The 27,985-nt window shown below is 41.8% G+C and overlaps 1 protein-coding gene across 1 annotated transcript in view; it reads left to right on the top strand.

The window, feature by feature from the left end:
- Positions 1 to 5,647: 5,647 nt before the first annotated feature.
- Positions 5,648 to 27,985, top strand: part of GYS2 (glycogen synthase 2) — a 41,454-nt gene continuing 19,116 nt past the window's right edge. Inside the window, exons 1-6 of the mRNA XM_014881460.2 lie at positions 5,648 to 5,768; positions 5,909 to 6,134; positions 14,462 to 14,643; positions 17,182 to 17,373; positions 17,835 to 18,020; positions 26,371 to 26,515. Coding sequence (XP_014736946.1) covers positions 6,014 to 6,134; positions 14,462 to 14,643; positions 17,182 to 17,373; positions 17,835 to 18,020; positions 26,371 to 26,515 — 826 coding nt within the window. The 5' untranslated portion in view covers positions 5,648 to 5,768; positions 5,909 to 6,013. The remainder of the gene's footprint in view (positions 5,769 to 5,908; positions 6,135 to 14,461; positions 14,644 to 17,181; positions 17,374 to 17,834; positions 18,021 to 26,370; positions 26,516 to 27,985) is intronic.

The raw sequence follows: 27,985 nt of genomic DNA, 5'->3' as shown, positions 1-27,985 counted from the left end.
CCTAGTCTGAGCCTTTTTTTCCTGAACAGGAAAGAAAATGCCAACCCAACCAATAAAAAACCCAAAAATCACAATAAAAAACAAATCTGGAAAGAGTTCACTTTGATGTAACAGAAATAAAAAAGAACTATTTAAAGCAAAGGAGTCAGGACAAAACCAGAAACTTCCAGAGCATATATTCACAAGAGCAAATAGTGGCAGGACAAGGGGGAATGGCTTCACACTGACAGACAGGAGGTTTAGATTGGATATTGGGAAGAAATTGTTCCCTGTGAGGGTGGTGAGGCCCTGGCACAGGTTTCCCAGAGAAGCTGTGGCTGCCCCATCCCTGGCAGTGTCCAAGGCCAGGCTGGATGGGGCTCTGAGCAAGCTGGGACAGTGGAAGGTGTCCCTGCCCATGGCAGGAGGGTTGGGACTGGGTGATTGTTGAGGTCCCTTCCAACCCAAACCATTCAGTGATTTTATGATATTAAGCAAGTGAGGCTTTCCTCTCTCTGTGATTACAACTTTTAGTTAAGGAGAAAAGACCATAAATTACACCAGCATACTGACAAATTCCCATGACCTCAGGAAAGAAATAATTTTCAAAGCAAATACATGTGTGTATCTATGAAAGTGTTTGTGTCTTTGTACGTGAGTCTGAATTATAGGTGGGGGCATGGCACTGAACAGTCGAAAGGAGGCAAAACAGTTTATTAGTCTTACATTTTATTTTTCAAGTTACAGCCATATCAGACATCACACAGAAAATCTTGGTGTTTCTCAGAAATTGTTTGCATGTGCCTGTGCATTTATTTCCCAGAATAAATGGGATTTTTTTTTTAGTCTCTAATGCCTAGTGCCTGCCCGGAGATACAGGCAGGGACACTGCTCCCTCTCCAAGAATGTGAGCTTTATGTCCTTCCTTTATCAGGATATCTCTTCAGGTGCCTGGGGCTAGGTGACTTCAAAAGGGAACATTACCAAATCTCTGCTCACATGGGAAAATGGCACACATGAATTGTAGCATAGATTATGCACTGAGCAATTCTGTCCCTCAGAGGGACATCTGCTCATGACAGCATTTATTTTAAACTTTAAATAGGATGGTGGCATTCTGATGCTTATCCAAGTTGCAGGATCCAGCTTAGTGGCCAAGCTACTCTGGCATAATTTTCCAAAGCCAAGTCCAAAAAGAGTAACCTTAAACTTGCCCATGGCAAGCTGGTATTTGCAGGATGGCTCTCATTGTCACTCCTGGATGAAACAACAGAGGCCAAAATATTCTGCAGAGCTGTGAATGTCAGCCTCTCAGGCCAGCTGATAGGAATGTCTTTGGTTTGGTGTGTCCCTGCACTCCTAAATTCCCAATTTGGGACAAAACATACCAGGTGTCACTGAGAAAAATCCATTGTGTCCCATCAAATATTTTGTAGCCCTCTTTGCCTCCTGGCTGTTTCACAGGGTTATTGTACATGCCTGTCCTCTATCTGGAAGGAATATTCTCCACTTGTGGGAGATTTGGAGCATTTTTTGGCCTTGCACAGACAGGGCAGGAGCAAAGGCCATCACTTCTCAGCTGGAACGAGGTGAACTTGCTGCCGGGCAGGCAATGAGGGCTGTCCCCAGAGCATTTCTGGGCACCCCCTGATCTTCCCTGAACGCTGCGATGGCAAAACGACAGGGACACTGGAGACCTCACCTGAACACCGTCAGTGCCACCTACTGCTCTGTGTCACAAGTACAGTGTGTGTGCATCAGTGACCGCTGCAAACCCCTGTCCTTTCCTCCGCTTAAATTTGACTCAATGTCAACAAGCATTTTTAACTTTCATGTCTGATTTTTTTTTTTTTCCCCACAGTTAATTTAGGCAAACCTGGAAACCACAGTTCTGTTCAGAGCAAGCCAGTCCTAGACAATTATCTCCTCTTAAACTTCCACACATGGAGAGTGTTTCTTCCCCTACAGGCACCTTCTCACTTGCAGCCAGGGAGACTTGATATTCCAAGAAGCAAAGGTTGTCCGAAGTGGTTCTGGTGGAAGGACTGTGGTAAGAAGACAACATCCACAACTCACTTCTTGGGGTGATATACTGAGTTTTTGCAGAAAACTTTGCTCTACCCAAATAGGAGTTGGATCAAAGTGTGCAGACAAGACAACATCCCAGAGGTAATACTTTCAAAATGAGATTTAGGCAGGGCAGAATGCACAGCATCATCCCTATATTGCTCTCTCCAGAAGAAATCTGAGAAAAACAATACACACTTTGTGTTTTTATCTTCAAAGTCCTTGCAAGCTCTGCCTTCTTATTGCCTAGTATTCTTGCAAACAAAATGATTTCACTTCTGTGGGCTGAAAAAGAATTTGGTGGGGTAACAACTGGTGTCTGGCAGAATTGCAACACAATGAATAATGTATTACCAAAGGGCATGTGTATAGTTTGTGATAAGAACAATATGAGAAGCTAGGCTGGACTCAAAACCAGTCTCACTGGTTTCCAGATTTGTGGGAAATATTTTAATCAATGTTTTATTTTAAAAACTAATCTTTCTGGCATGTTTCCATCTCCCCAGTTCAGCAACTGGCCTCTGTTTGGTGAAAAAGGAGCAAACTGCACAATCATAGTCACAACCTTTTCCTACCTCTATGACAAAAATGACACTTTGTTCCATGGCAGCAGAGTGTCCCTTTCAGCTCTTGCATCTCACTGCATTACACATGGAGGACAGCTAAAGGTTGCCCTTCTTAATGTCAGAATACAGATTTTCTTCTGAAGAGCTTTTATTTTGTCTTACTATATGTGCACAGCAACACACAACCTCCTTTATGGCTCTAAACCCAGATAACTCCAGCTGCACCCCAAATATCCCACAGCTATTCCTTGCAGGCCATAAATTTAATGAATAGGGCTCTTTGCCCTATAGCAATTAAAAGCATTTGCAGGGATGAAAGTTTCTGGACTATAGGTTGGAGCTCATCTTTTCTGGGCACTTCAAATACTTTTCCCTCACTAATAACAGAAAAGCAGGGATTTGGGATGGCATTGTGTGGAAAAAAAAAACCTTCTTCTTTAAGACATGTAGATTGGGTAAAATGTACTCAGAATATGAAAGAGTGCTGCTGTTCACTGTGCTACTTAGCACTTTTTATCAGTTAAAAGCTCCATTATCTCCAAGCTGCCAAAGGTGAGTTGCTCCCAGGTTCACTCAAGATTGGCATTGCCAGTGCTTGTGGAATTATCTCATGGTATCTGACCATTCTTTTTAACTCATTTGCCAAGGTTTAGGGAATTATATCATCTTCTGTCAAATTCAAAGAGTAAAAGAATTATCATCTTATTACAAACAGAAGCTGGAAAAACATGACACTCAAGAGTCTGAAAACCACAGACTATGTGAGGAGCTTGAAAAATTTGTTGCCACAACTTTAGTTCATTGTTATAAAATTATTTGCATGTTTTTCAGGCTTTTGAATGCTCAGGGACAGTGGTATGTCAGTGAACCAGTGCCACTGGTTATCTGGCATCACCTAGAAGTTTTCTTTAGAGGGATGGAACACCTCTCCTATGAGTAAAGGCTGAGAGAAGTGGGAATGTTCAGCCTGTAGGAGGCTCTGGAGTGACTTTATTATGGACTGAAGAGACACTACAGGAGAGCTGCAAAGGGACTTTTTACCATGGCCTGGAGTGACAGGACAAGGGGTGATGGCTTTAAGCTGAAAGGCCCTGGCACAGGATTCCCAGAGAAGCTGTGGCTGCCCCATCCCTGGCAGTGTCCAAGGCCAGGCTGGATGGGGCTCTGAGCACCCTGGGATAGTGGAAGGTGTCCCTGCCCATGGCAGGGGGTGGAACGAGATCTTTAAGGTCTCTTCCAACCCAAACCATTCTGTGATTCTGTGGTCCCTGGAGAGGTAACTGATGTGAAGTTTTGGTTTCAGAACCTTGAGAGCTGTGTGAAGACCTGCAGAGCACAGTGGGGATGGGGCCCACACACCCACAAATCCATCAGGTTTCCCTCAGGGATGCTGCAGCTCCTGGTGGTTACTCACAGTGAGAGTGATCACACTTGGTCAGTGAGGGGTGGCAGGGGCTCACTGCACCCCCTGTCACCTTTAAAATGAGAAGTTTTGCTGTTCCTTCATTTACACAGAGTGAGGAAAACCTATGGGGTGGGGATGGACTGTTCAGCTGCTTTGTTCTCTGTTCTCCACTCCTCACCTGAGATGGCCTTTGCTCACCTGGCAGCTTTAGGCATCACCCTCAGCATGAATATCCCAGGAAAAGTATGGAAGTGTGACTGGGGCAGATTTGATGTTCAGAAATGAAGTGTGCCTTAATGTATTACTGGTTTTTCTTTTTAGATATGGGATGATTTGGTTTCCTACCTACTCCAAGTACTAAAAGCCACAGCTGCTCCAAAAATAATGATTCTCAGCCAGGCCTTTTTTTAGAAACTGGTGAATAGGGCAACTCAAACCATTGAGACAAGATGACACTCGGCCAATAAACCCCTGAATCTTTCCCTGGTCTCTTACCAGGCTCTTTTCTGAGACAGCTCCAGTTCTTAACTCTGCAAAAACGTTTTCTGCACCCTTAAGTTTTTTTAGTGAGCTGTATCCACCAGCTCAGGGATGGGTCTGACTGCCATGAATGCAGAGAGGGCACAGAGTGTGGAAGTGGAAGAGCAAGTCTTTTGGGGGGTAGGTAGTCTTTAAGGCAGGCTCAGCTGTGCTATGCATTATGTATTATGTCTAAGAGACTTCTATGCTGATGGGCTGGCTGTCTCCTAAACCAAGTCTTGGACTTGTTTTGCCTTAGGTGAGCTCAGAGCCTTTCCCTCTATGCCTGCTGGTGCAGTAGTATTCTCCACAGTGCCAGAGATGAACTGGAGCTCACCCTGAGATTTGCTCCCTGCTGAACTGTGGGTTTTGGGCAAGTTGTGCTCTAAGCTCAGAATCAGATTCAGCTCACACAGCTGTCCCAGAAGCACTGGCTTCTCAACCAGATGTGTAATATAAGCATCTGGCAAGCAGGCAGCTGCTCTGGGGAGCTGTGAGGATCTCAGGCTGTGAGTTAGGGACCAGCCTCTCTGTAGATGTGTGTTCACTGCTTGCAGCATCCCAGCTCTGTGCTGGAGAAGACAGGGGCATGCTGTGCCCTGACTTAGTGCTCACTAAGCTCCCTGGGTGGAGGACATGAGCCCAGAGGCCAGGAAAGACCTGTGGCATAGAAAAAGAAAAAAAAAATCCAGGTGAAAAGTCAGGGACAGAACTGCAAGGAGGGGCAGAGTGCATGCCAAAACAGCCTTTGTAGCTCTGTAAAAGCTGGCAGGGCTGCAGAGCTGCTAAAGCAGCCAACAGCTGATGCAGAGTCCTGGGAACAGAGCTGGAGATAATTGTGGAAGTAGGAGATGAGGTAAACTCGGGCTTCCAGACTGCTGAACTGAAAAAGAAGAGGGAACAGCATTTAACCTGGCAAGGAACCCGAGAGACATCGTGTAAAATGAGTCAACTCTAACTCCTGCCGATAGCCAGCAGGTAGGAAAACTCCACGGGTGTAAGGGGAGGGTGTGTCTCGAGGGGAGGACTCAGGGGCTGGACTCACATCAGGTGGTGAACTCAAAGTGTCCTCCCTGTTGGAGTTGGCTCAGGGCGGTGCTGACTTTACAACAGTCCAGTGTCAGCTGCTCCTGAGGTACTGGTGGCTCAGGAGCTCAAAACAATTTTTTACCACCCTCTGAGAGAAGGAAAAGAAAGAGCTCTGGCCCCAAAACAGTTGAGACCTTTCTCAGGTCAGTCTTAAATTCTTACCTCTCCCAGCAGCTGCTTCTCAAGCCCTGAGGATTTCACTGAGCCAATTTAATGCTGGTGGTCAGACAGTTTAAACCCATTAGCTCCCAGCTATCTGAATAATTTTCTCCTGGGATCCCAGCACACAGGCAGACTGCTCTAACCAGAACTGCAGAGCCCTGCCACGGGACCTGGACCTTTGCTGACTGCTGTGGCCTGTGTGGTGAGCACTCAGGGGCTGAAGAAAATGCCACTGGGGAGATCCTTGTCCATGACATCTCTGAATGGGCTTCTTCAGTGTGAGGATGAAGACCTGCCCGTGGAGGATTTGTTGCTCTTTGAAATTTCTTGGGAAGTTACCAACAAAGGTTTGTACCACACTTAGGGGGGTTAATATTGCTGTTTTCTCAGGAATGGAGGGGGGATGAAGGGCTGGAGAAGAAAGGCATTCACAGGGAGATTGCAGAGGGCTGCAGAGCTGCTGTGTTGGAAGAAGTGCAGGTGTGTAATCGTGCATGCTGAGTGTGGGCTGCACCTGCCTGGGCTTGTGTGGGATGGGCAGAGCCAGGATATTTCTGCACCTTTTTGTGTTCCACCACCAGGGAGAGGGGGTTTGAACATCTGAGTGCTAAGTCTGAGTGTGCAGAGATATATGTTGCTTTGTACATGCTTAGTTTTTGCCTTCCATGCGAATTCACTTGGGAATGTCATGCATGGAAATGAGCTGTACAACAGGGATCAGATGCAGAGCAGTTTAGCAGTCCCCCCTCAGCCTTCCAGAGCAGTGTGGAGAAGAGGCCAGGCCTGGAAGGGGTATAAATAAATAGAGCTGTGTTACAGCCACTGAACAAAACCCAGGAGTCAATGACCAGCAGCCTTTGTGTACCAGCTGAAACTCTTCTGGATTGCTCTTTGCAAACACAGGTGGTGCCAGACAGGGGCTTCATTTGTTCATTGGCTGCTGCTGGTCAGGCAAAGGGCAGGCTGCTTATTTTGCAAAAATCCTCCTGCCTCCATTTCTAATTCATTCATCACATCATCCCCTTTCAGGTAACTGAGGTTCTGCAAGCTTCCATTTTCACTGCAAAAGTGAGTTAGTATTAGTATGAGTAAATTATTGACCCCATGTGTGTCATTGTCCTGGCAGATAAATAGAGATTGATCAAGAGAAGGGACCTGTAATCTGATAAGAATTTAACTCTAAAGGGGAGATGAGTGTGAGAAAAATGGGCAGTGCTGGGGTTTATCCCCATGGGGAAACTGGAATTACTGTTCTGTGATAATTTCTGCTTGTTTACATTGCTCTTTTTAGGGTGGTGACCCCTATCAATACCCAGAGGTAGGACACAGTAGATTGGCGGCTTGAATCCATGTGGGCTAATTTTTCAGTAGCTTCAGCCAAGCTTTTAGAGTTAATTTACTAAAGCCACAACTTGGAGCATGCAGCATTCAGTGTGCATGATAAGTAAGGCTCTGGCAAGCAGATGGCAGCAGAAATCTAGGAAATTCAGGAGTTCTCACTAACTTCTCTGAACTCCACAGCATGCATATTTTCTGAGTCATCTGGACCCAGTGGTTGTAAATACCACACTTGACATTTAAGAGAAGGTAAACCAATTAGATTTTCCCAGAGCATGTACAAAACGTAGTGAATAATTTATTGATCCATAGAGCTCTAGCTGACTTCACTGGAGCCAAATCAACCAACACAGCTAAAATTTACTATCCACACATTTTATGAGACAATTAATATTAATAAATTCAGTTTTATTCAGTGTGTTTAAAAATAAGTTGCCTTTGTTTACACTGCTTTCCAAGCCCATATATTCAGACAGGGCTGAAGGAACCTGGCATAAAAAACAATTTCTTCATTAGAGTTGTTACATCTTGTGCAAAGTTTTCATTAACCAATCTCGACTAGAAACATCTGTGCAAAACCCCTTTTATAAGCCTGTTTCAGCCTATTTTTCTGGTAAATTCTTGATACTGAGGGTTTGGCGATTTTTTTCTGTATCTTCCAGGCAATTGAATGTCTAAGTCATGTGGTGAGAGCTGTTCCCTAGTGACCTAACTTTTATAAACAGTTCTGGAAAAATGTTAGGGCACTGTGAGAGAGAATAAAAAATACAGGGAGAAGCATCACAGAAGATAGATAGGCTTACAAAATAATAGCTTGTACTGTGTATTTCCTAGCTCATTTAGCAGGAGGAATTTTTATTTGATGAAATAAGCTGAGCACACAGAGATTTAGTTCTGCTGCATGTTTTAGTGTTTGTGCTACTGTATATGTTCCTAACATAGAGGGCAAGATAACATTAGCTGGATTTATTTCCTGACAAGCTAATTTTGAGCGTTTAACATGAAGGTTTCTTTCTATCTTTCTGGCAATGCAGAGGTGTGTCAGAGGAGCTCAGCCTGAAGTTTTTTTGCATTTCTGAGGTGATGCAAAGCTGCTGCTGCTGCTCACAGGAGCAAGTCCCAGTCTTTGTGTTAATTTTGTGTGTATCACCAGGTCTTTGGGTACATTTCCTTCTTGGCCAGTGCTGCTTCTTGAGTAATCCCTCCATTTCTCTTGTGGCACTGATAATCAGGCTGAATTGTCCTGTTTCCTGTGAGGAAGGTGATAGCAGAGCTCCCAGGTGGATATCCATCCCCACACACTGCAACCAATGACCTTTACAGGTGCTGAGTTGAGCCTCTTCAGAGCCAGAGGATGTGAGGGGGTCCTGCAAGTTGAAGAATATCTCATTCAGTGGAGGGAGAGGGTCTTCATGTGCCTCGCTGTCCATGGGGAGCAAGCCTTCCCTGGGATTTCCCTGATGGTGCTGGTTGTTACTGAGGCATCAGGTGCAGCTGTAGGGAAGAGCAACATGGCTGTATGAACTCAGGGCTCAGAGATCTACAAGTATCCATTATTTCCAGAGTCTCATCTCTTCTTTGTCAGCAGCTGGAACAGAGAAGTTGTCTCTCCTTTAGTTTTAAGTATAGATCATTTAACATGTGCTCTAATAAGGCAGAGTTTCTACTTCTCTGTGTTTCCTTTTGTATTTTCTGTCCTGGCTGCAGCCTGTGCTACGTTACAACCCCTGCATGGACAACGTTGGCCTCTCAGTTACTGCTCTCACTCTCCTCTGTCTGGAGCAATCAAAGATAAGGTAGCTGAAGGAGAAAATAGGAAATAGAAAAGGCTCATCTGCCAGTGTCACTCTCCCTCACCCTTCCCCCAAATCACATGAGAGGGAACTTGCCACCTAAACCAAACACAATATTGAAAACCTCTGGCTTTGAAAGTCCTCTACCAAAGAAATGAGCAATGTGTAGTTTGTTTTGTGAGATTTCTCTCACTTCAGTTGGCCTTTCACTGATGGGCAAAACCCTATGTGAAGTGGATCTACAGTGTTTCTATGGCAGAAGGGGAAAAATGCAGGCAGTGAAGGGTCCCAGTCGATTGCAGTGCCACAAATTTGGTGGTAATCGTGGGGGAGATCAGCATTTTTACCTCTTCCTTTCTCTCCTGGCCATCAGGCTCTAGTAAAGCCAGGTCTGGTCATATAGCTGTGGAAAAAAGGACTGGTTTCTTTCCTTCATAGCATGAAGACCAATAAAAGCTTTAAGTACAGCAGCAGAAAAGAAGTGGCTACCAACTGTGAAGATTTTGTGCCTGGGATGGGTTTGTCTGTAGTGGGTTTTCTGACACATAAGTTAGAAAGGCTGAGAATGTTCAAGATCTGATCTTTTCTCTAGAAATATGTCTTGAAAATAATTCCAGTGATATTTAGATTAGTATCCCTTGCTGTACCACTCACAGCTTTTAGATAGAAAGTAGAAGAATGCTTAAAAATGCTGGGCAAACAGCCAGCTTGTGCCATCATTCAGCTGTGAACAGCTTAGCTCAAGAGTCACTGGTAGATGAATCTCATTTTTTTTTCCATCTCCATTGGAATGAAGACTGTGCTAAAAACAAAACTTGTTTCAGCTCTCCCTGGAACAGAGATCTCAGTTCAGTGTCTCTGGTGAAAAACTGGACTTTTGGAAATTAAATACTGAATCCACTGAAGTTAGTAGGACCAGCATTTTACCTCCTCTGTGTCTTCCCATGATGAAACTTCCTTGGGAGAAGGTGATTACTGTAATTTGTGACACAGCTGAAGTAACACCCTTTGGGGAGTGGGGATGTGCTGGCATAAACTTGGCATAATCACAGGCTCAGAGCTCTGTGCATTTATAGAGTGGGGTGGAATATCAATGTCAGATCAATTGCAAATGAAATCCTGTGCACTGGGGATGATGCACACAGAAATAGCTTCTCGATTGTGGACATCTGTCGTAAATTTCATCAGCTCAGTATTATTTCAGAATATGTTTGGAATGTCAGAATTTCAAAGAATGTGGAGATGTGCCTTCTGAAGAGTCTTGGCCACAAACATAGCCCAAAAACCACAGGAAAAATATCTGCTGGCTGAGGATGCCCGTTGTTTTTTCACCTGACATATTTTACAACCCGATTTTATTAATGGTACCTCGATAGACAATCAATCAGATTCCAATCAAATGTTAGAAACGAGTTCAATCCAAATTTTTATCACACCTGTGCAGATCAAAGACACATTCTGAGGAGAAGGGTGAAACAATTGATGTAATTGATGAGTGATTGTGGCAGTGAAGTCAGTTTGAATCCCAAGCCTGGGGATGCTCCCATGGATCCTGTGGCTCTCATGGCTCTCAGAGAAGCTTTAATGCCTTCAGAGTGGCCTGGTCAGGATATGGCAAAGCAGCTGCAGAGCCCTTCAGTCATCCTGATCCTCTCTCTGAGTAGGAAAGGATCAGTGACAATCTCCACTTACCTCTGTCTCACTTCCATCCTTCACTTCCTATTTCTCTCCCTCATTTTTGGTTTCTGCTGCTCCTTCCCTCTCTGTCCTTCTGCAGCGTGGGGTGGGTAGGAGGACAAGCTCTAATTGCTGCTTGGATTTTAAATATACAAAAGAAATAATGCAGTAGGACTTGAAACAAGGGAGAAAGAAAACGATGCAGAGAACTCCATTAGACAAAATCATAGTAGTGTTAACATAGATTAAAATGTTTAGACTGTTAAAATAATTCTGTGGAATATTTTCTGAGAAAGTATTTTGGTTTCTATTTTTAAAGAGGTCAGTAAAAAGAGGTCAAACTTCCTTAAATTAACAAAATCCTTCTTTCCCAAATATCTTAGCTCCCCTTTCTGTGCCAGTTTAATTTTTCCCTTAAAAAAAAAGAAAAAAAAAGGAAGAATGGAATGGATAGATGGGGAGAAAGATTTATTGTTGCTTTCCTTCTAAACTTGTTTTCATTCTTTGGTGGAAAGGTTAAAAGCATGTTTTAAAATGAAATTAATAGAAATGTATTTCTTTCAAGGGTGTTTTTAAATTACTAAAATTTAATATATTAGAAAAAAGCATTTTGCTGAGCATCAGAAAATGAAACTATCAACATTTTACTGTTAATTCCGCTTGTCTGTGATATTCCAAACCAGTTCTCTTGTTCTAATCTCTACTGATTCCCTGTTTCTCATTTTGTCACTTCTTGTTTGTTTTTACCCTGTTTCAAAGTACAAAACCTCAGAGGCAGCACAGAGAAACTTGCAACATTTTGGTACATCCGTGTTGTTTGGAAAGGTTTTCTGTTTATAGTATGACCTAAAGCATCGTATTGAAGAAGAAAAAGAAGATATAACCAAATTGTTGAAGCAATTTGAGAATTCTGTGAGGTGAATATGCAAACCCCTACGCTGTTACTCAGTGGGATGTGTAATATTTTGCTTACTGGCACCAGGTATTTCCAGGGACTTCAAAGCAACTGAGCATATAGAAACTATCTCTTAAAGATATATAACGTGTCCCTTGAATTTGCTATGGAGAAGGGTAATTTCAAAAGTCAATACATTATTCTAGACATTGCTCTGTTCTTCTCAAGATGTCTTTTTTAAGTTATACCCAACACTTCCTACATACATAGTTTCACTTGCAGTTTCCCTCTGCTGTCAATTAAACCTTATGCACCAACATGCTTTGTGAGTCATATTTCCACAGTAACAAGGAAGACAAAAGCAAGTCTGGGGGCCAGGTAACACTGCTTTTATCACAGTTACCTTCTGAGGAGTTTTAACAGCCTGTAAAATGCACTCTTTGCATTTTATCATAAGTACTTTTCATTGCATTTCAGGCAAATCAGTGCCCTGAAATTTTTTTTACCTTGCTGTGCAGCAGATGATGACAGCAGAGCACACTCTCCATCCTTTCCCCCAAAAGAGGCCTTCCCTACATCTCTGGCCCTTTAGGGCACACAGGGATCCTAAGGATAATCTTGTGGAAAGAAACACTCAGATGCTGGCTGTGTGAAACAAAGGTCCAGGCTCTACCCAGCCCATGAGCTGCAGCTTCCTCATTTCTCTTCAATCCGTGGCTGTGGAAGCCCAGCTATGCTGGCAATCCCAGTGTTGAACCCCTTGGAAGAGGCTGATCCACACTCCTGAGATGGGGGAAGGAGCTTTGCTTCACTCTGGGCATATACAGCTTTATCATGGTATTTAGTGGCTTTCATCTTGCAAGTCATGTTTTCTCTTTTTCCTGGATCACCAGGCTGCTCTGCACGAAAATCTTCCCTCATTCTAAGCTCTGTATCCCTGCCAATTCAAACCAGACAGTTTCATGACTAAGATTTCTACCAAGCCTCATATTTATCCGTTTTGGATTGAAGCCCCTTGTGCTCCTGTGATGAATTTACCACCTCATAAAAACAGGTGTATCATTGTAACTATTGCTTTATAGGTTGAATGTTCTGACTTGTCTCGTATAATTAAAATTCTGTGTTTATCTGAATCTAAGCTATTCAAATAGACTCTCTCAGCTTGTGAGCAGAGGAACTTGGAGGGCAAATACAGTGTTATTTATCTAAGATTGCTCTAAATCCTTGTCCAAAATAGCCATGGAAGAATATGATTGCTGTAAATTAGTTTCTTAAGCTTTCTGGTCCCACTGAAGGGGAGAACAATAGTCTTATGCATAGGTTTCCTTCTGCAGTTCCGTGTCTACATGATGTGAAACTCTTAAACTTGATTTAGGAACAGACATCTGTAAGGTCTTGAATTATTAAGGGTAATGATTTATTGTACTAATTCTACTTAGCAAGCTTGTCGATTGGAATTGCATTTTTTCTTCTCTTTGTAAATACCGAAAATCCTGAGACGTGAAAATATTGAGACTGGGGATCCTTCCAGCATTCAAAACAAATGGGATCTTTGTAGAGAAAAGGCATTTAAGTGAACAGTTTCTTTTCTAGGAGCATAATTAAAACTGTACCTCTGTCATTTGGCTCCTCAGGACTGCAAGACAGCAGGCTGTGCAGAAGGCTTTCTGTAGTTGTCAGGGGATACAGTTTAATTAATCTGGGAACTAATCTCCCAAAGTGCTGAGCAACTTCAGCTGCCGTATTGTACATAGCAGTGGCAGATTTTAAAAGAGAATTAGGCAACTTCCCAAAGTTTTTGATTCCATTGGATGTGGTGCATTGGTACCTCTGGATATCCCAATAGCCAGAGTGTCAGCTGTCAATCCCTGCCAGCTTTCAGTGCTGACTCCATAGGTAATTCTGATGTCACTGCTGGAAGCTGTAGCACCATCTCCTTCCCCAGAGTGCTGCCAAAGTTTCCAAAGCTTCAACATTCAGTGGAGGAAGAAAATTTTATGTAGGAGCACCAATCCCTTCTGTAGTGTTTCTTTTGCTCTTTGTACCTGTTGAGCCCCCTCTCTCTCACCTTGCTGGAGCCACACTCATTGTCTCTGGTGTGCAGCTTCAGGTTTTCTTTTCCCTTGCCATTCCTCCCCCTTGCTGGGTTCAAGCATGCCCTGTTGTTCTTCTGACTTGGTGGTGTGGAGTGTCCACTGCCTGGCACCCTGGGGACTGGGGTGAAGGGAGGTTTGCCCTGCCAGTGTGTGAATTCCAGGGCTGGCTGTGGAAAACTGTGAGGAAGAGCAGCTAAGGGACTCTTGGACACGATGTGCAAGACTGGATAGATCTGTATTGACTTAGCAAGGAATGCTGCTGGATCTTTTTAAACATTTGAAATGCTGCATTTGTTTTTAAAGCAGATAATATTTTGGTGAAAGATGTTACAGACATTTATATTGCCAGTGTAGGCTACATTCCCTCCAACTTCAACTCTTTGAGACTGATAATGGAACAAGATACATTTATATCTTTATAAGGATATGTCCTTATGCTTTGAGGTATTGGTTTAAGTCCATTTTTATAGCCAGTAGTCAATGAAATCCATCAGTTCCTCAACTTCATAGTGACTTATGTCAAATAAGCTCAGTTCTTACCACGTGATGAAAAGCAGGTTTGAAAATTATAACTGTGGCAATAAAACAAAAGCAGAAGGCTGTGCTTGGGATGTAGCAGAATCAGGATCAGGCATGGGAGAGTGGAAGTATGAGGCCCAGGATTTTAATCCCTTAATTGAACAGTGAAGCTCTGATACCATTTAAAGGACCGAACTTCTATTTGTTTGATTGAGGCTGGATTTCACTTAAAACCTACATATGTGAAGGGATTTAACCAACAGTGTATCTGATCCACAGGTGGGTTGGAGCTTAGTACAGAGATCTGTGGCCTGTGCTCCTTTCTAATTTTTGTTCTTTGTGGTCTTCTTTTGCAGTGGGAGGCATTTACACTGTGATCCAGACAAAAGCCAAAACCACAGCAGATGAATGGGGTGAAAACTATTTCCTGATTGGCCCCTATTTTGAGCAGAATGTGAAGACTCAGGTGGAATTCTCTGAACCTCCAAACCCTGCAGTTAAGAAGGCAATGGACACCATGAAAAGCCAAGGGTGTCAGGTAAATCAGATGTGCTGCTGCTTCCCAGGGCAACAAATCTGACTCTGAGGAGATTAAAGTTTGGGTTAATGCTCTTGTCGTTCCACTTGACACAGCAGTCCTGGTCAATGTCACAATGGGAAAGGCTTGGAATCCACTGTTAGAACAGCAGAGTCAATTCATTAAAGGTTATTTTTGAGGAAGAACCAGTTCATCCAATTAGGGGTTTTAACAGTCATTTATCTGCAAGGCTGCTTAATTGGATTAATGACTTATTTATCTGGTCTCTAAGTACGGTGAGATTTTATTAGATATAATATGACCTTACTTTGAGCCCCTTTCACATTCTTGCATGGGAGTGAGAATGGTGTTCCATTAGCTCTCAATTTTTCTAACATAGCATAATATTGAACTGAAAACCAGAAAAGGACTTGAGAAAGCACTGAGGTGACAAAGGATCCAGTTCCTCAGTTCAGAGCAACCAGCTGTCAGTTCCCTGGGAAGAGAAGTTAAACCACAACACAGAAAAAGTGGATTCATCTCCCTTTCCAACATGATTTTTAACCAGTCTTTCTGTGTGATCTCATAGCCCTTCTGAGACTCAGTTTCTCCAACAATAGCATAGAAATAAACTTCTTTCTATAAAGATTATCTGCTAAAAGAAATAGATTATCTGCTGTGTTGATGGGCAGTTACTAAGCTGCAAGCAGCTTTGGCTACCTGAAAATGAGTGGAAGGTAACTCATGCTAAATTTGACCTCCTTTCTTGAAGTCCTCATCAGAGATGTACAACTCGTGTGCACTCTCAGTGTTGAGTCCCTCGGAGATGCCAGTTTGCAGGAGGAAAAATTGTCTGCTCATAATGTGTGCTGAACAGATGTGGAGAGCATGGAGAGGCAGCAGCAGGGAAGCATTCTTACTGTTGGTGAGGGGATTGACACTCTTCAGTGTGGAAATTCCTAAAGTTCTTGGGTTGCCCCCAGCTGTGGCACTGGCAGTGTGTTGTCTCCCTTTGTAAGAGCCGTGTTAGCTGTTCTTGGGATGTAATGCCCTGTTATGCAGATGTCTTTTGTTGGATGAGTATGTGCCACAGCTTGGGAGAGTGTCTTTTGGGGACACTGATGTGATGCCTGCATTGTACAGGCTCAAACTGAAAGGTCCAATCTGCCATTTCTTATCTTTATCAGATTTTCATAGGAGATTGATCAAGTTTTCCGTGTTGCCTCTGTAACACTCCTTTGTCTGGAAAAGACTTCTGGGGCAGATTGATTGCAAAGCTTTATGTTGTTCCAGCAATGCATGCAATTTATTCAGCCACCTCTGCCAGCCCAACATGTGCATGGTGCTGCTGGAGTATTCATACACAGCAGCAAATCTGTCTCAGGGACGTCAAATATAGCTTTGATCTCCAATAATGACGCTCTAGTTTCCAGGAGCTGCACTTATCCTATTAACATTTATGTCTGGATTCTGCTTATGCATCACAATGGATGGTTTTAAACCAGGGGACCTAGGAATGCCTCCAAACTTCTCAGCTCAGGTCAGGCGTGTTCCTTGCCACAACCTGACCACGTATTTAGATGAAGTCTGGGTTCCCTGCTTTTTAACCTCATTTTCCTGAATAGCAAATCTGAAATAAATACGTGAGGAGGGAAAAGGAGCAAACACAAAAGGAGCAAACACACTTTGTTATGCTTTGTACTTTATGTGAAAACAGGCCAAGAGCTTTTATCTTGTTTTCAAGACCTGACCTCTCTTCAGCTCATTTTAGCATCAGGGCTAGGTTCAACCCCTGAGATGTCTAACCCTGTTTAACCCCTGTTTTGATGGCAGATTTAATGTGAAATAATTTGATTTTGCAGACTGTAGTGTGGGCCCAGCTGTGTTGGGCAGGCCAGGGAGGGCAGTGAAGTTGTAAATACTCTTAGAAATGTTTAACTGCGTGGAGACAAAGTGGGAAAGCTGCGTTTTTAGCCTGATGTGATTTTAGGTATTGAGATACCTTCTGATTGATCCTTCCACTCTTCCAAATGGAAGTGGAATCCTTCCCCTCTGTGATGCTTGGGAAGAAAGGAGAAATGTCATTCATGGTAGATACAGGCACCAAGCATGAGTCCTACAAAACCTCTCCCCAGTAATCTAGCATAAATAGCAGAAGACTGGAGACAAATATGAGTGAAAGAAAGTAATAATTTTAAAATAAGAACAGAATTTCTTATTCATACTTACTTCAATAAGAAGACCTCATTATGCAAGCAAGTGCAGTCTTCCTAACCTTTTTTTAATCCTTTCATGGAAAAGAGTTACTATTGCAAAAAAAATCTAAAATAAAAGTCTTAAAAATAAAATGGTCCTAAAGATTATAGTTTCCTTTGCTTCAGTATTACTCCATGTATTTTGCAAGGAAAACTGCAAGTCCTGGGTGTGTAGGACTGTGAACACACAATCTTTGTGTGAAATACTTCAGATATGATGGATGAAGATCACTGTGCTAACTGGCCTTTACATTCACTTTAACATTTTTTTTCTATCCTTCTCATCCTTGCTTCTTTCCCATAGGTCTTTTTTGGAAGATGGCTGATAGAGGGCAGCCCATATGTCTTACTGTTTGATATAGGATCAGCAGCTTGGAACCTGGACAGGTGGAAAGGTGAATTTTGGGATGTCAGCAACATAGGGATCCCTTTTCATGACCGAGAAGCCAACGATGCTGTGATTTTTGGATCATTAACAGCCTGGTTTTTGAAAGAGGTACAGTTTTTGAATCTAGAGATTTGCAGACCAAAACAGCCTTGGGATGTGGTTCCTATTCTCCAGTTTGAAAACTAAGGTTTTTAGGAAGTTGATCTCAATGTAGATCAAATTTGTATATAAAACTTAAACATTAAGTGGTCATTTAACTATACTTTTCCAGAAGAAGGGCAGTGGGGCTGCCCAGTGTGGAGTCTAAGTGACTGTGCTTGCCAGAACCCTCTGACATTGTAGAAAGGAGTCTGTTCTGAGGTATTAGAGAGGCATATGTTTCTCTTGGGCTAAGAATTAGGGCTGATGGAAATCAAGGTACATGACCACTTAAAATTGTACTGTTTTGTCACGAGATGGAAAGCAAGCACACAGAAGGTTTCACAAAAAAAATAAAAAAGAAAAGAAAAAAAGAATTTTCTGGGGCTGGGATGATGGATAATGTATGTTTCATATATTTCTATTTTCAGCTTTCCTGTCAGTTTGATGACAAGCCCAATATAATTGCCCACTTCCACGAGTGGCAGGCAGGAGTGGGTTTAATCCTGTCTCGATCACGGAAACTTCCCGTTGCCACAATTTTTACTACCCATGCAACTCTGCTTGGGAGATACTTGTGTGCAGCCAGCCTTGACTTTTACAACAATCTGGACCAGGTAAGAGACATTTCTAATTCTTCTCTGTTTTTTTTTTTTTTAGCTAATCATCTTCTGGCTCCCTTTCTGTTTACTGTGTTACACCATTTATTCTATTTTCTGTCTTGTGTGATCACTTATGACTGACCCACAGCTGGTTGTTAATTCCAGGGCATGAGAAATGGTATTTGTAAGATCATGAGGTGTCTAGGCATGAGTGCCTTTGTGTCATCTGACAGGTCTGAAAGCTCAGTGGAAATTAGTACAACCTATTCAGCTCTAGCCAACATTTGACCCTTCGGGTGCAGGCTCACAATTCTTTTTTAATGTAACACAGTAGCAAAAATAACCAGTAGCCCTCCTCTTGGAAAAATACCCTGGAATTAATTACAGTGGATGGTGATTGCTTTGAGTTTTTTTCCCCTAGCCTGCTTCATAATTTTTACAAACCATAATAAGTCCTAGTTTGTACATTAGGCTAGGCCTAATTTGTAACTGGCAAATGTAGAAGGTATTTTCTGAGTTTGAAAGACCCACACGTTTCTTGGAATCTGTGTAAGCTGTCTATTGGTTTTGATTTTCACTCTTCTCTTTCCACTCAGGGCATAACACAAACTAATGTTTCAAGGACCCAAATGTTTTCAGGCTGCCCTCACCGGGGTACTTTGCATGATCTGGGATTTCTCATATGGTCACAGAGAAATGAATTCAAGAGGTTGTTCCATTCCAGCACTTAGTGAAGATAGAGGTAGATGAAAGAACCATATTGTTCATGCACTTCCTTGGCTAAAATCACTGAAGAAAATTACATGGTTGGTAATTTTCATTTGGAGCTTCCATTTGAAGCTTGACATGTTGGGGAATGCAGAAACAGAGAATCATGGAATGGGTTGGGATTTTTTTTTTGTAAACATCATCTCATTCCAACCCAGTTCCATGGGCAGGGACACCTTCCACTATCCCAGGTTGCTCAGAGCCCCATCCAGCCTGGCCTGGGACACTGCCAGGGATGGGGCAGCCACCTGTGCCAGGGCCTCAGCACCCTCACAGGGAACAATTATCCATCATATCCAGACTAAACCTCCTGTCTGTCAGTGTGAAGCCATTCCCCCTTGTCCTGTCACTCCAGGCCCTTGTAAGTCATCTGTCCTAGTCTCCAAAGTTAGTTATGGTTGTTAAGTGCATTAATAAGGCTGCATGAATATCACAGTCCTGCTGTGTAGGAGTCCAGACTCCCTCATAGTCTCTTTATGTGTGTATATGCATAATGTAGAATGGTTTGTTTTGATTCTGGCTAATTGAGTAAGCTGCAAGCAGTCTGGAAAGTAGTCTTTTTTTTCTCAAAGCAACTGTTGTTTTTTCCTTCATGATGACTTTTGGGGGCCTCACCCTTGTCTGTGTACTCAAAAGAACAGCTAATTATCTCACATCTGAGTGAACCTGAAAAGCTTAGTATATTTATAAACCAGCCACAGTATTAATATATTGTTTTCTGTTCACACGTGGCATGGACATCTTTATGTGTGAGGGCACTGTCCCTCCTGCAAAGCCTCACAAATCCCATTGGTAACCATCAGCTATGTCACAAATACATAAATGTCTACTCAGATTTTATCTAAGAATATGTGGAATTAAACATAAGTATCAATTTCAAATATTATTCTAAATTGCTGTAAATAATATTTAAAGGAAGGAAATTGTGGATTTCTAGGCTGTAATGCTTTATAAAACCCTCTGTGGGTTGACATTTAAAGGTACTAATAGAGGAAATTATGTCAAGCTGTTATACAAAACATTGTTTAATATTTCTATAGGGTGCTAAAACTCTTCCTGGAAAAATTAACTATCTTGATGAGGGTTTCTTTAGCTGTGAAAAGGTCACCTTGGCCCAAAAGTCAGTTGAGACACAAGGGGTTGATCTTGAATACCCTAATTAAATAACAGAGAGCTAGATCTTCAGATATAATCTTGTTGCTTTCTAGCAGCAAACTGTTTAGGTCAAGCAAGCAATTTGTCAGTGAAGAAGATTCTTTAGGGCTTCCTGGTGTTTAATCTTTGGAGGAAGCAATATTTTTTTATTTTTTTTTAATTTCCCCCTGCTCCCACCCCAAAATAAAATAGCTGGGTTTCCTGTTTCAGTGCTACTGCATAAATTTTCCTTTGAAGTATAATGAAGTTCTCACATTTGACCAGTGTTTCACAGCTAGAGCACAGTTCCCAGCAGCTGAGATGGGGGCAAAGATGCAGCTGCAGGATGTGTTGTGTCACAGAAAAATGGTTGCAGCACAGAATGAAAGTGCGTGGCCTTATTGTGCCTAAACACAATGGGGCACGTACAGGTCACACAGAGAAAAGAGGAAACCTCATGTCCTTGTTTTGAGTCCCCAGCACAGTCCACAAAATGCTGAGTTAGGATGCCTGGTAGACAGTTCTACACTGTCCACACAGTGCAGGACTCTCCCACTGCACTCTCAAACCATGCCCATAGATAAGCAGGGCTAGAAGATGCAAGATCAGTTGAGTCCTGAACTGTAGGCTACCAAAACTCCCAGTTTCATGAGCTGAGGGCACGTGTCAGCCTGTAATCTGTAAGAGGACATTTTCTGGGGGGCTGCAAACCCAGTCAGCCAAGTAGAGGATGGCTGGGAGATGGGAGGGTGCATTATGGCTGTAGGACTGTAATGTTGTGTTAGCCCTGACCTCTTCCTGAGCCATCTGCTCTTTGCCTCAGTCAGAGATGGGATCCTGGTTCTTAGGCAGAATTACAGCTTAGCACCTGGCCATGGCACTCAGGGCTGTGCTTTAATTGACAGGGTGGTGATTGGTCAAAGGTGGCACTCGGTGATCTTGGAGATCTTTTCCAACATTAAGTTAACCTCAGGTTAAGGTTTGAGCTTATACAATTCTTTTATTCTTACAGTTTTAACCCAGTTCGTCTGGAGTGGCTGGGATTTATCTCCCTCTGCTCCAGTGAGAACCTGGGTGTTAAACTCTGAGCAGGTGCTCAGGAGCACAGTGACCACCAGAAGTAACACTGTCATGGTACTATTTAGTGTGTATTTTAGTGCCAAGATTCACATTTAATTCACTCTCATCCTGGAGAGACGAAGGGAGGGAAAACCAAAAGAATAAAACAGAGGGTGACATGTGCAGTAAGTGTCTTTATTTTTAGTTACTTTTAATTATTTGAAGAACCCTGTGTAGATGACTGGGCTAGGGACTGCTCACTAAACCTCTGGGTTACTGGCTTGAACTCTTCCAAACTCAACACTTCATAATTTCAATGACAGGCAGGGTTTGTTATGAGTTGAATTCCCAAAAGAAGTTTAAGAACTTTTGTATGTCAAATAGTCCAACAAGGCATTATCCCATTGTCTCCATGACCAGTGTAGCTTTTACAGTGGTGTGTGAGATTATGGTTTTTGCCAAGATAAACCAAAATTGCTAAATATTAGGAATTTCTGTGAAAAAAATCTCTGAGTCTGTGGAGCCTTTCTCTCTTCAGGAGGAGTTGACTTCTCAGCTGAAGGTTGAGAATGTTAATCTGTTATTGTTTTCCCCATTGTTTAAAGGGACTGATTTAGTTTTTTTGTTTGTTTTGCATGGGGATTTTTTGGTATCCTTTCATCCCTCTAGAGTTTTAAATAGACCAACACTTTTCATAAATTGGCTGAGACACTGATGATCCAGACAGGTTCTTAGGTGAATAGACAGCTCATTTTGGGAAATGATTTAACCTGGAATTTCATCTGAGAGGTCATAATCTGAAATGATTTTTGGGACCACTGGCCTGACATCATGGAGAAGTTTGTATGCTTCAGCCTCTGATACTTCTTACTAAAAAAAGCACTTTGAGTTTTATGGGAAAAGTATTCTAAGGAGAAGGAAAAAAAGTTAGTCATAGTCTTCATTGCCTCTTTCCTTAGGTTGCCCTGCTGATGTGTAACACTTCTGTTTAGAGCTTGGAACATTTTCATTCAACTCATGCAGGTGCAGCTGAATCCCATCTGCAAAGTGGTGGAAAATTCTGTCCCGAGAAGTCCAAAAGGAAAAGTACTAAAAATCCCAATGACAAGAGCTTATTTTGCTGAGAATATCTCACTGCACTTAGTGCTGTGCTGTCCAGTTTGTCACTGAGCTCACTGTTACACAAAGCTAATCCACTTTGTCCACAGAGCAGCTGATGGAAATCTGATTTAAGCCAGGAAGTGTAAATTTCATTCTCTTTTGGCCTGGCAGAGCTATACCAGAATGAAAGTTCTCTTTGCACAGGGCAACAGTCAATTGGAGGTAAATTTGATGTAAGCTGGATTTTAAGGGAGTGGTTCTTACCTAATTCAGGCAGTGGCAGTCAGTGAGATTATGCTGGAAGCAAAAATATTTCCATTCTACTTTTTAGTAGGTAAGGAATTTGGACTTGAAACCAGTCTCTGACTGTTCCTTGGTCCTGCAGAATCACTTTGAACTTGAGTGTACCACTGTTTTAAAAGACCAAGAGAGATTATTTCATTCTCTGTTTAAAATCCTTATATATCAAACCTGTACCTTTTATTTGAGTTACAAAATATTTACAGTGGTATTGTCCACTATTGAGGTAAGGTTTGAATGGTGAGAGTAGTCTGTATGATTTTTGCAAAGGTGTTGTAATGTTTTATTTAGATAAATTATATATATTAATTCCAGTTTGAATATGTATTGCTTTAACTTCTTTTGGTTTTAACCACACTTTGTTTTTCATTAGGAAGGCATAGCCTAATATCATCATCTAGAGATTCTTTGTAGACTGTGACAAATAATTTGTCTTTCCTTCAGACAAGTATTTATATGGCTAGCATAGTCCTTCCTCCTTTTCCACTCTCAAATGATTCTTGTGTTTTGGAAATACTTTTCAATTCTTTATAATTTTGAATGGCTGATTTGGATTTACTATTTCAGTGACTGTTTCCAGAAGAAACATAACTGCTTAATATTCTCTTCTTTTTTATTCAAAGTTCATCTTAGCTGTCTTAAACAGAATGTCATGCTGGGAGGCTCAGTGATTACCTGCTGTGCCCCCGAACATATTGGATTTTAAGACATGAATGAGGTGTTCTGCTCATTGCATGGATCCATAGAAAAGACAGAAACAAACTGTAATTTTCCCTCAGAATTGCACTGCGACAAATGCAAATTTTACTCCAAAGCATTAAACTTGTGGAGCATCTTCATCTTTTGCTTTGAAATTAGAGTGGCCTTATAAAAGAGTCATTTCCCCTTTTAATCCTTGCCATCTTGTAAATTCTAATAATCTGCTCGGTTTCTACCAGTCAGGGAAGGAGAGGCTCCTCCAATAAATTTACAGGGAAGTGGATTTTGAAGGTGTTGGTCTTTAAATATCACTGAAATTATTAGACTCAAGGATCTTATGAGCCTCTTCTACCCGAAAGGATTCTGTAAGCAGTTCATCTGACTAGAATTTTTTTTTTCTCTTGATGCAGCTGTGATCTGTGGCTTTGCTGGTGTTGCCATTTGCTGATAACAGCAAAGGAACAAAAGCAGGCATGACACACATCACAGGTGTCTGGCTTTGCTCTGCCTGAGCACCAAGGATATGGAACAGAGTTCACAGGTGCCTGAGCTGGGCTGCACGGGGAGCAGGGCTCAGTGGTGAGCAGGAACATTGGCTTGGGGGTGAGGAGCTGCCCTGGTGTCCTGCTGGTGTCCCACAGTGCCTCTGACTCTGGAGGTTGTCAGAGCAGGCTCAGCTGTCTTTGCACAGGTCTAGGTGGGTTAAATTTGTCACCTGCATTGTCTCTCCAATTAATTTTCATTTAACCTGCCCTTCAACTTGGCTAAGGCTCTTTTCTGAAGTGGCTTGTCTGGCCTGCTCAGAAGTGCAGGATTCTGACTCCACACTGAGGTCAGAAGTCAAGGTCTTGCTTTACTGATTGGTGCTGGAAGCTGCTGGAGAGTGGGAGCAAATGAAATGTGAGATCCCCTCTGTTTGTACTTCCTAATAGATGTGGAATTGTATACCTTTGCAAAAACTTGCCAAAAGTCCCACGAGCATATGCAAAATAAGATACTTCTCATTTATAAAAGATGGTAAAAACAATGAAGACATAAACACTGATATGTGTTAAATACGTAAAGTCTTTTCATACAACCAAAGAAATAAAAGTTAACTAGAAATAAGTCATAGTGCTTAAAAATCTTTTTATGAATCTTTGTCCCAGCAGTGTCACAGGGAGTGTTTGTCTACAGTTAGTGAGCATGTCCCAAATTTAATTTTTAATCACATTTTGTAATTACAATCCATTCTTGCTGAGAAAGGAAAAAGAGAATAAAAGCCCTTTGATGTTTGACCAGCTATTTGTTTGCTAGCAATTTCAAAAGTATTTTTAATAGCAAGCCAGATATGTTTGAAAAGACTTGCATAAATCAGACTATCTGGTTGTGCCCAGCCCATTCATGTGTTTGTCTAGCATGCTAAAGAACTGTCCCATTTTGTATCTTTTTTACACAAAATGTTTGAACAATCAAATATGCAGTTGAGAGCTGCTTGTGAATCAGTTCAGTGTAAGCCAAGGATGATGCTGAGACTTGTGGCACTATAAGGAGCCAAATAAATTCCCCTTTATTTTTCTCTTCTTTGTGCTCTTTCTACCACTCAACTTCTGTGGCAAACGAGATGAATGTTCTAGAGAAAATATCATCCTTTGTATTTCATGCTCTAAAATTCTTATGGGAAATGCAGAAAACATGATATGTCAGGATACAACTGAGAAATGGTATCACAATATTTAGCACATTACGTGGTAAATTGTATTTTGCAAATGTATAAAAGCTCTTGATATAGAGGATCATCAATCCAAAATAAAGTATCTAGTTTCTTTGGAAGTTTTCAGCTGAGGTTTTTCAAGATTCCTTTCTTTTGGTCACACTAGGGTGGTTAGATTGGCACTTTCAACTAACAGAGTGGAGGCCACTTTTTTCACTCCCATAAAGTAGTGTAGCAGTGCTTCAGAATTAAAGTGAATAAAAGCAATTAACTTTCTCAACAAAACAGTTATAAGATATCTTTATATCTACATCTGTGTCTACACCTCTGTAAGTGAAAATAAGTTGTTTGCTTCACTCTGTCTCCCTGAAATGGTTCACATTGCATCAACCTTCTCACAGTATGTTCTGTACCAGCATTAAGCTTCAGCAGACAGGTCACAGCCTAAATAGCTTTGCTTCTGTCCAAGTTCTGAAGTGCTAAAAGCAGGTGGCCATGGCAGGGGTCACACAGCCCTAACTATAGAAAGTGCTGTCTGCCCTGCCTGTGATAAGGGTTAAATCTATTATGGTCAGTGAAGTTACAGAGTCAGATGCAATCAGAGTCAGGCTGTGCCTTAGGCAGCCATCAGGACAGAGCTCACTGGGACTCATTGTCACCCTCCATGGAACTCACACAGGCCATTGGTGCCCATGCTGTTGACCTTAGGGGCTCAAGACTTCTGTTTCCAGAAGTGAAACATCATGGAAGAGTAAGAGGATTGTGATTTAATTGCAAGCATTGACACCTTTTTTAGACTGTGTTGTAGCCGTTTTGCAGTGGACACTTTTAGTGAACATTTGAGCCTTTAAGCGTGGGCTCAGGGGAATTGTGCATTTTCTTTGCATCAGGATAACATAAGCTCAGTTTTAAAAAAGGGTAGCTGCAAGATTTGGGGGTGATTTAGAAGTGTTTGGAATGTCTTTTCTAGCAGTTTAAATTATATCTGCCTCTTAAAAATTAAGGGAGTTCAAACTGAAATATGAGAAGCAGCTAATAACAGTAATAGACTTGGAGGAAGAACATCTCTGAGTGTCAGAAAATATTTCATTTTCCATTTCCTTTTTTCCTTGGGATTTGTGACTGAGTCTTTATATTCTGCCTCTCCACCACAGCTCCATTTCTTTCTCACCTAGTTGTGATTCCCACCATTCTACCAAGTCTCTGTCCTCATCCCCATTCCTTTTTTCTTCTCTCCCCTTCAGCTACCAGCAACCTCCCTTCTCTCCCAAATTTTCCAACAAGCCAGGGGTAGCTGCAACATGATACATTGCCAGCCAGCAGGCTAAATTCCACAGAGCCTTACATTTCATGGGATCATTAATCTAGATTTCCTTCCATGGCAGAACAGCCATTTTTTCAGGAACAAGCAGGATCTGGGAGCTCTCTTGCTCTTTCAACCTTCTTGAAGTTGATAAAATAATTCAAAAACCAGAAGGACAAAACAGCAACATTATCACGTGGTTCTCATTCCCTGAGGAAATGGAGCCTAGCAGGAGAAACCTTCCCTGAAGGAGAGTCTGATGGTGGTGTCACAGAGGTGTCTTTTTTGTTTGTTTTGTTGTTGAACAGTTTGACATTGACAAGGAGGCTGGAGAGAGGCAGATTTACCATCGGTACTGTATGGAACGGGCATCAGTGCACTGTGCCCATGTGTTCACCACAGTCTCCCAGATCACAGCTACAGAAGCAGAGCATATGCTTAAAAAAAGCCCTGGTAAGACCTGAATTAATTTTTTTTTCTGTATTTCCTTCAAATGCCTGCATTTCCTTAGACTGAATGGACATGATAGCACAGGTATGCAAACATGAAGAGAAAGAACACATGCACAGGTGTGTCTGGCTGTGCTACAGGGATTAACCAATTTTCCATGGATGTTAGGCTTTTTTTTTTGCCAGGACTCCTCAACTTCAGGGATTTTTTCTGTGGCAGGCTTTCCATGCTTTTAGAACTGAAATGATAAGCTTCATATAGATAAAATATTTTCTATTAGGCCAACGAGTAGAGTTTGAAAAATAGTTATGTGCCCAATAATTTGTCTGGTTTTCCTCTTGATATTAGTCTCATAAAATATGAAGCTTAGAAATCTTGTCCTGTTCCATGCATAGATTTTGAGAAAGGTCATGATCCCAGTTTGATGTGTCATCAAAATTCTCTTCAAATCATCTCAGTGCTTTATAGGGATAAACCCCAATAGTCCATCTGCAGGTAAGCAGGATGAGGGAAAAACTGCACAAGAGTTTTGGAGATATTTAGCAGGTGTGTTCGTATCTTGGTTATTTTAAATATAACAGTGCTCAAATGGTTTTCTTGTTTGGGTTTGGTTTTTTCATTTTGTTTTTTGGGGCTTTTGTTTGTTTGTTTTGGGGAGTTTTTCTGTTTGGGATTTTTTTTTTTTGCTTACTCTTTGTAGAGTTACTGGTTGACTTGCAGTACTGATTATAGTTTGGGATTGTTATCCTGGTTAACTACAATGCTTCAAGCCACATTGTGGTTCCTGAACCCGAACAAAAGGAGCTGTTCATGGAATCCTTTGCCTCATTCCTGACTAGCTGCCAGTAGGATGGTGGACTTAGATTATCCTTTTCATTGTATTTTAAGCATGAAAGCCATGTCTTAAAAGTCACTGAAGTTCAGTTTAAACTGGGATATCTTTGAAAGCTCTTGATTTTTACAAAGTGCAGAGCACTCTGAAAATCAGACTTTTGAAGCTTTTATATAGGCAGGAGGCTTCTCCCCACCACAGCTACCATTGAAAATCATAGTCTGTGTTTTGGGATTTTAGGAGACTGAAATGAATCTGAATCCAGTTTAATTTGGGGAAGAAAATCTCCAGACTGCTCACAGATAAAACATCAGTTGAAGCTGAAGAGAATTCCATGCAGAGAGATTCACAGGCCTGAGCTTTTTGTGATTATTCTTGCAACTTTGAAGAAACCAAGTAAATATATTTAATGTTTGGGTTAAAAAACTACTGACGCATGTCGTGCTTCATGTTGACACAGCTAAAAAGAAATTTAGTAGGAATTGTCACCCTAAATCCTAAGAGATTACTTTAAGTCGAAAGTATTTTCTGATGGGAATAAGTATTTAATAGTTTCTCTGAATCCAAGACCACAGATAAACTGTGGAGGAGCCTTTTCTCTCTGAAGTTGTGAAATCTGCATATGCATTGATTTTTTTGGA

This window comes from Sturnus vulgaris, chromosome 5 (genome assembly GCF_052056855.1).
Source record: "Sturnus vulgaris isolate bStuVul1 chromosome 5, bStuVul1.hap1, whole genome shotgun sequence".
NCBI classification, from domain to species: Eukaryota; Metazoa; Chordata; class Aves; order Passeriformes; family Sturnidae; genus Sturnus; species Sturnus vulgaris.
This window is presented reverse-complemented; position numbering and strand designations above follow the sequence as displayed.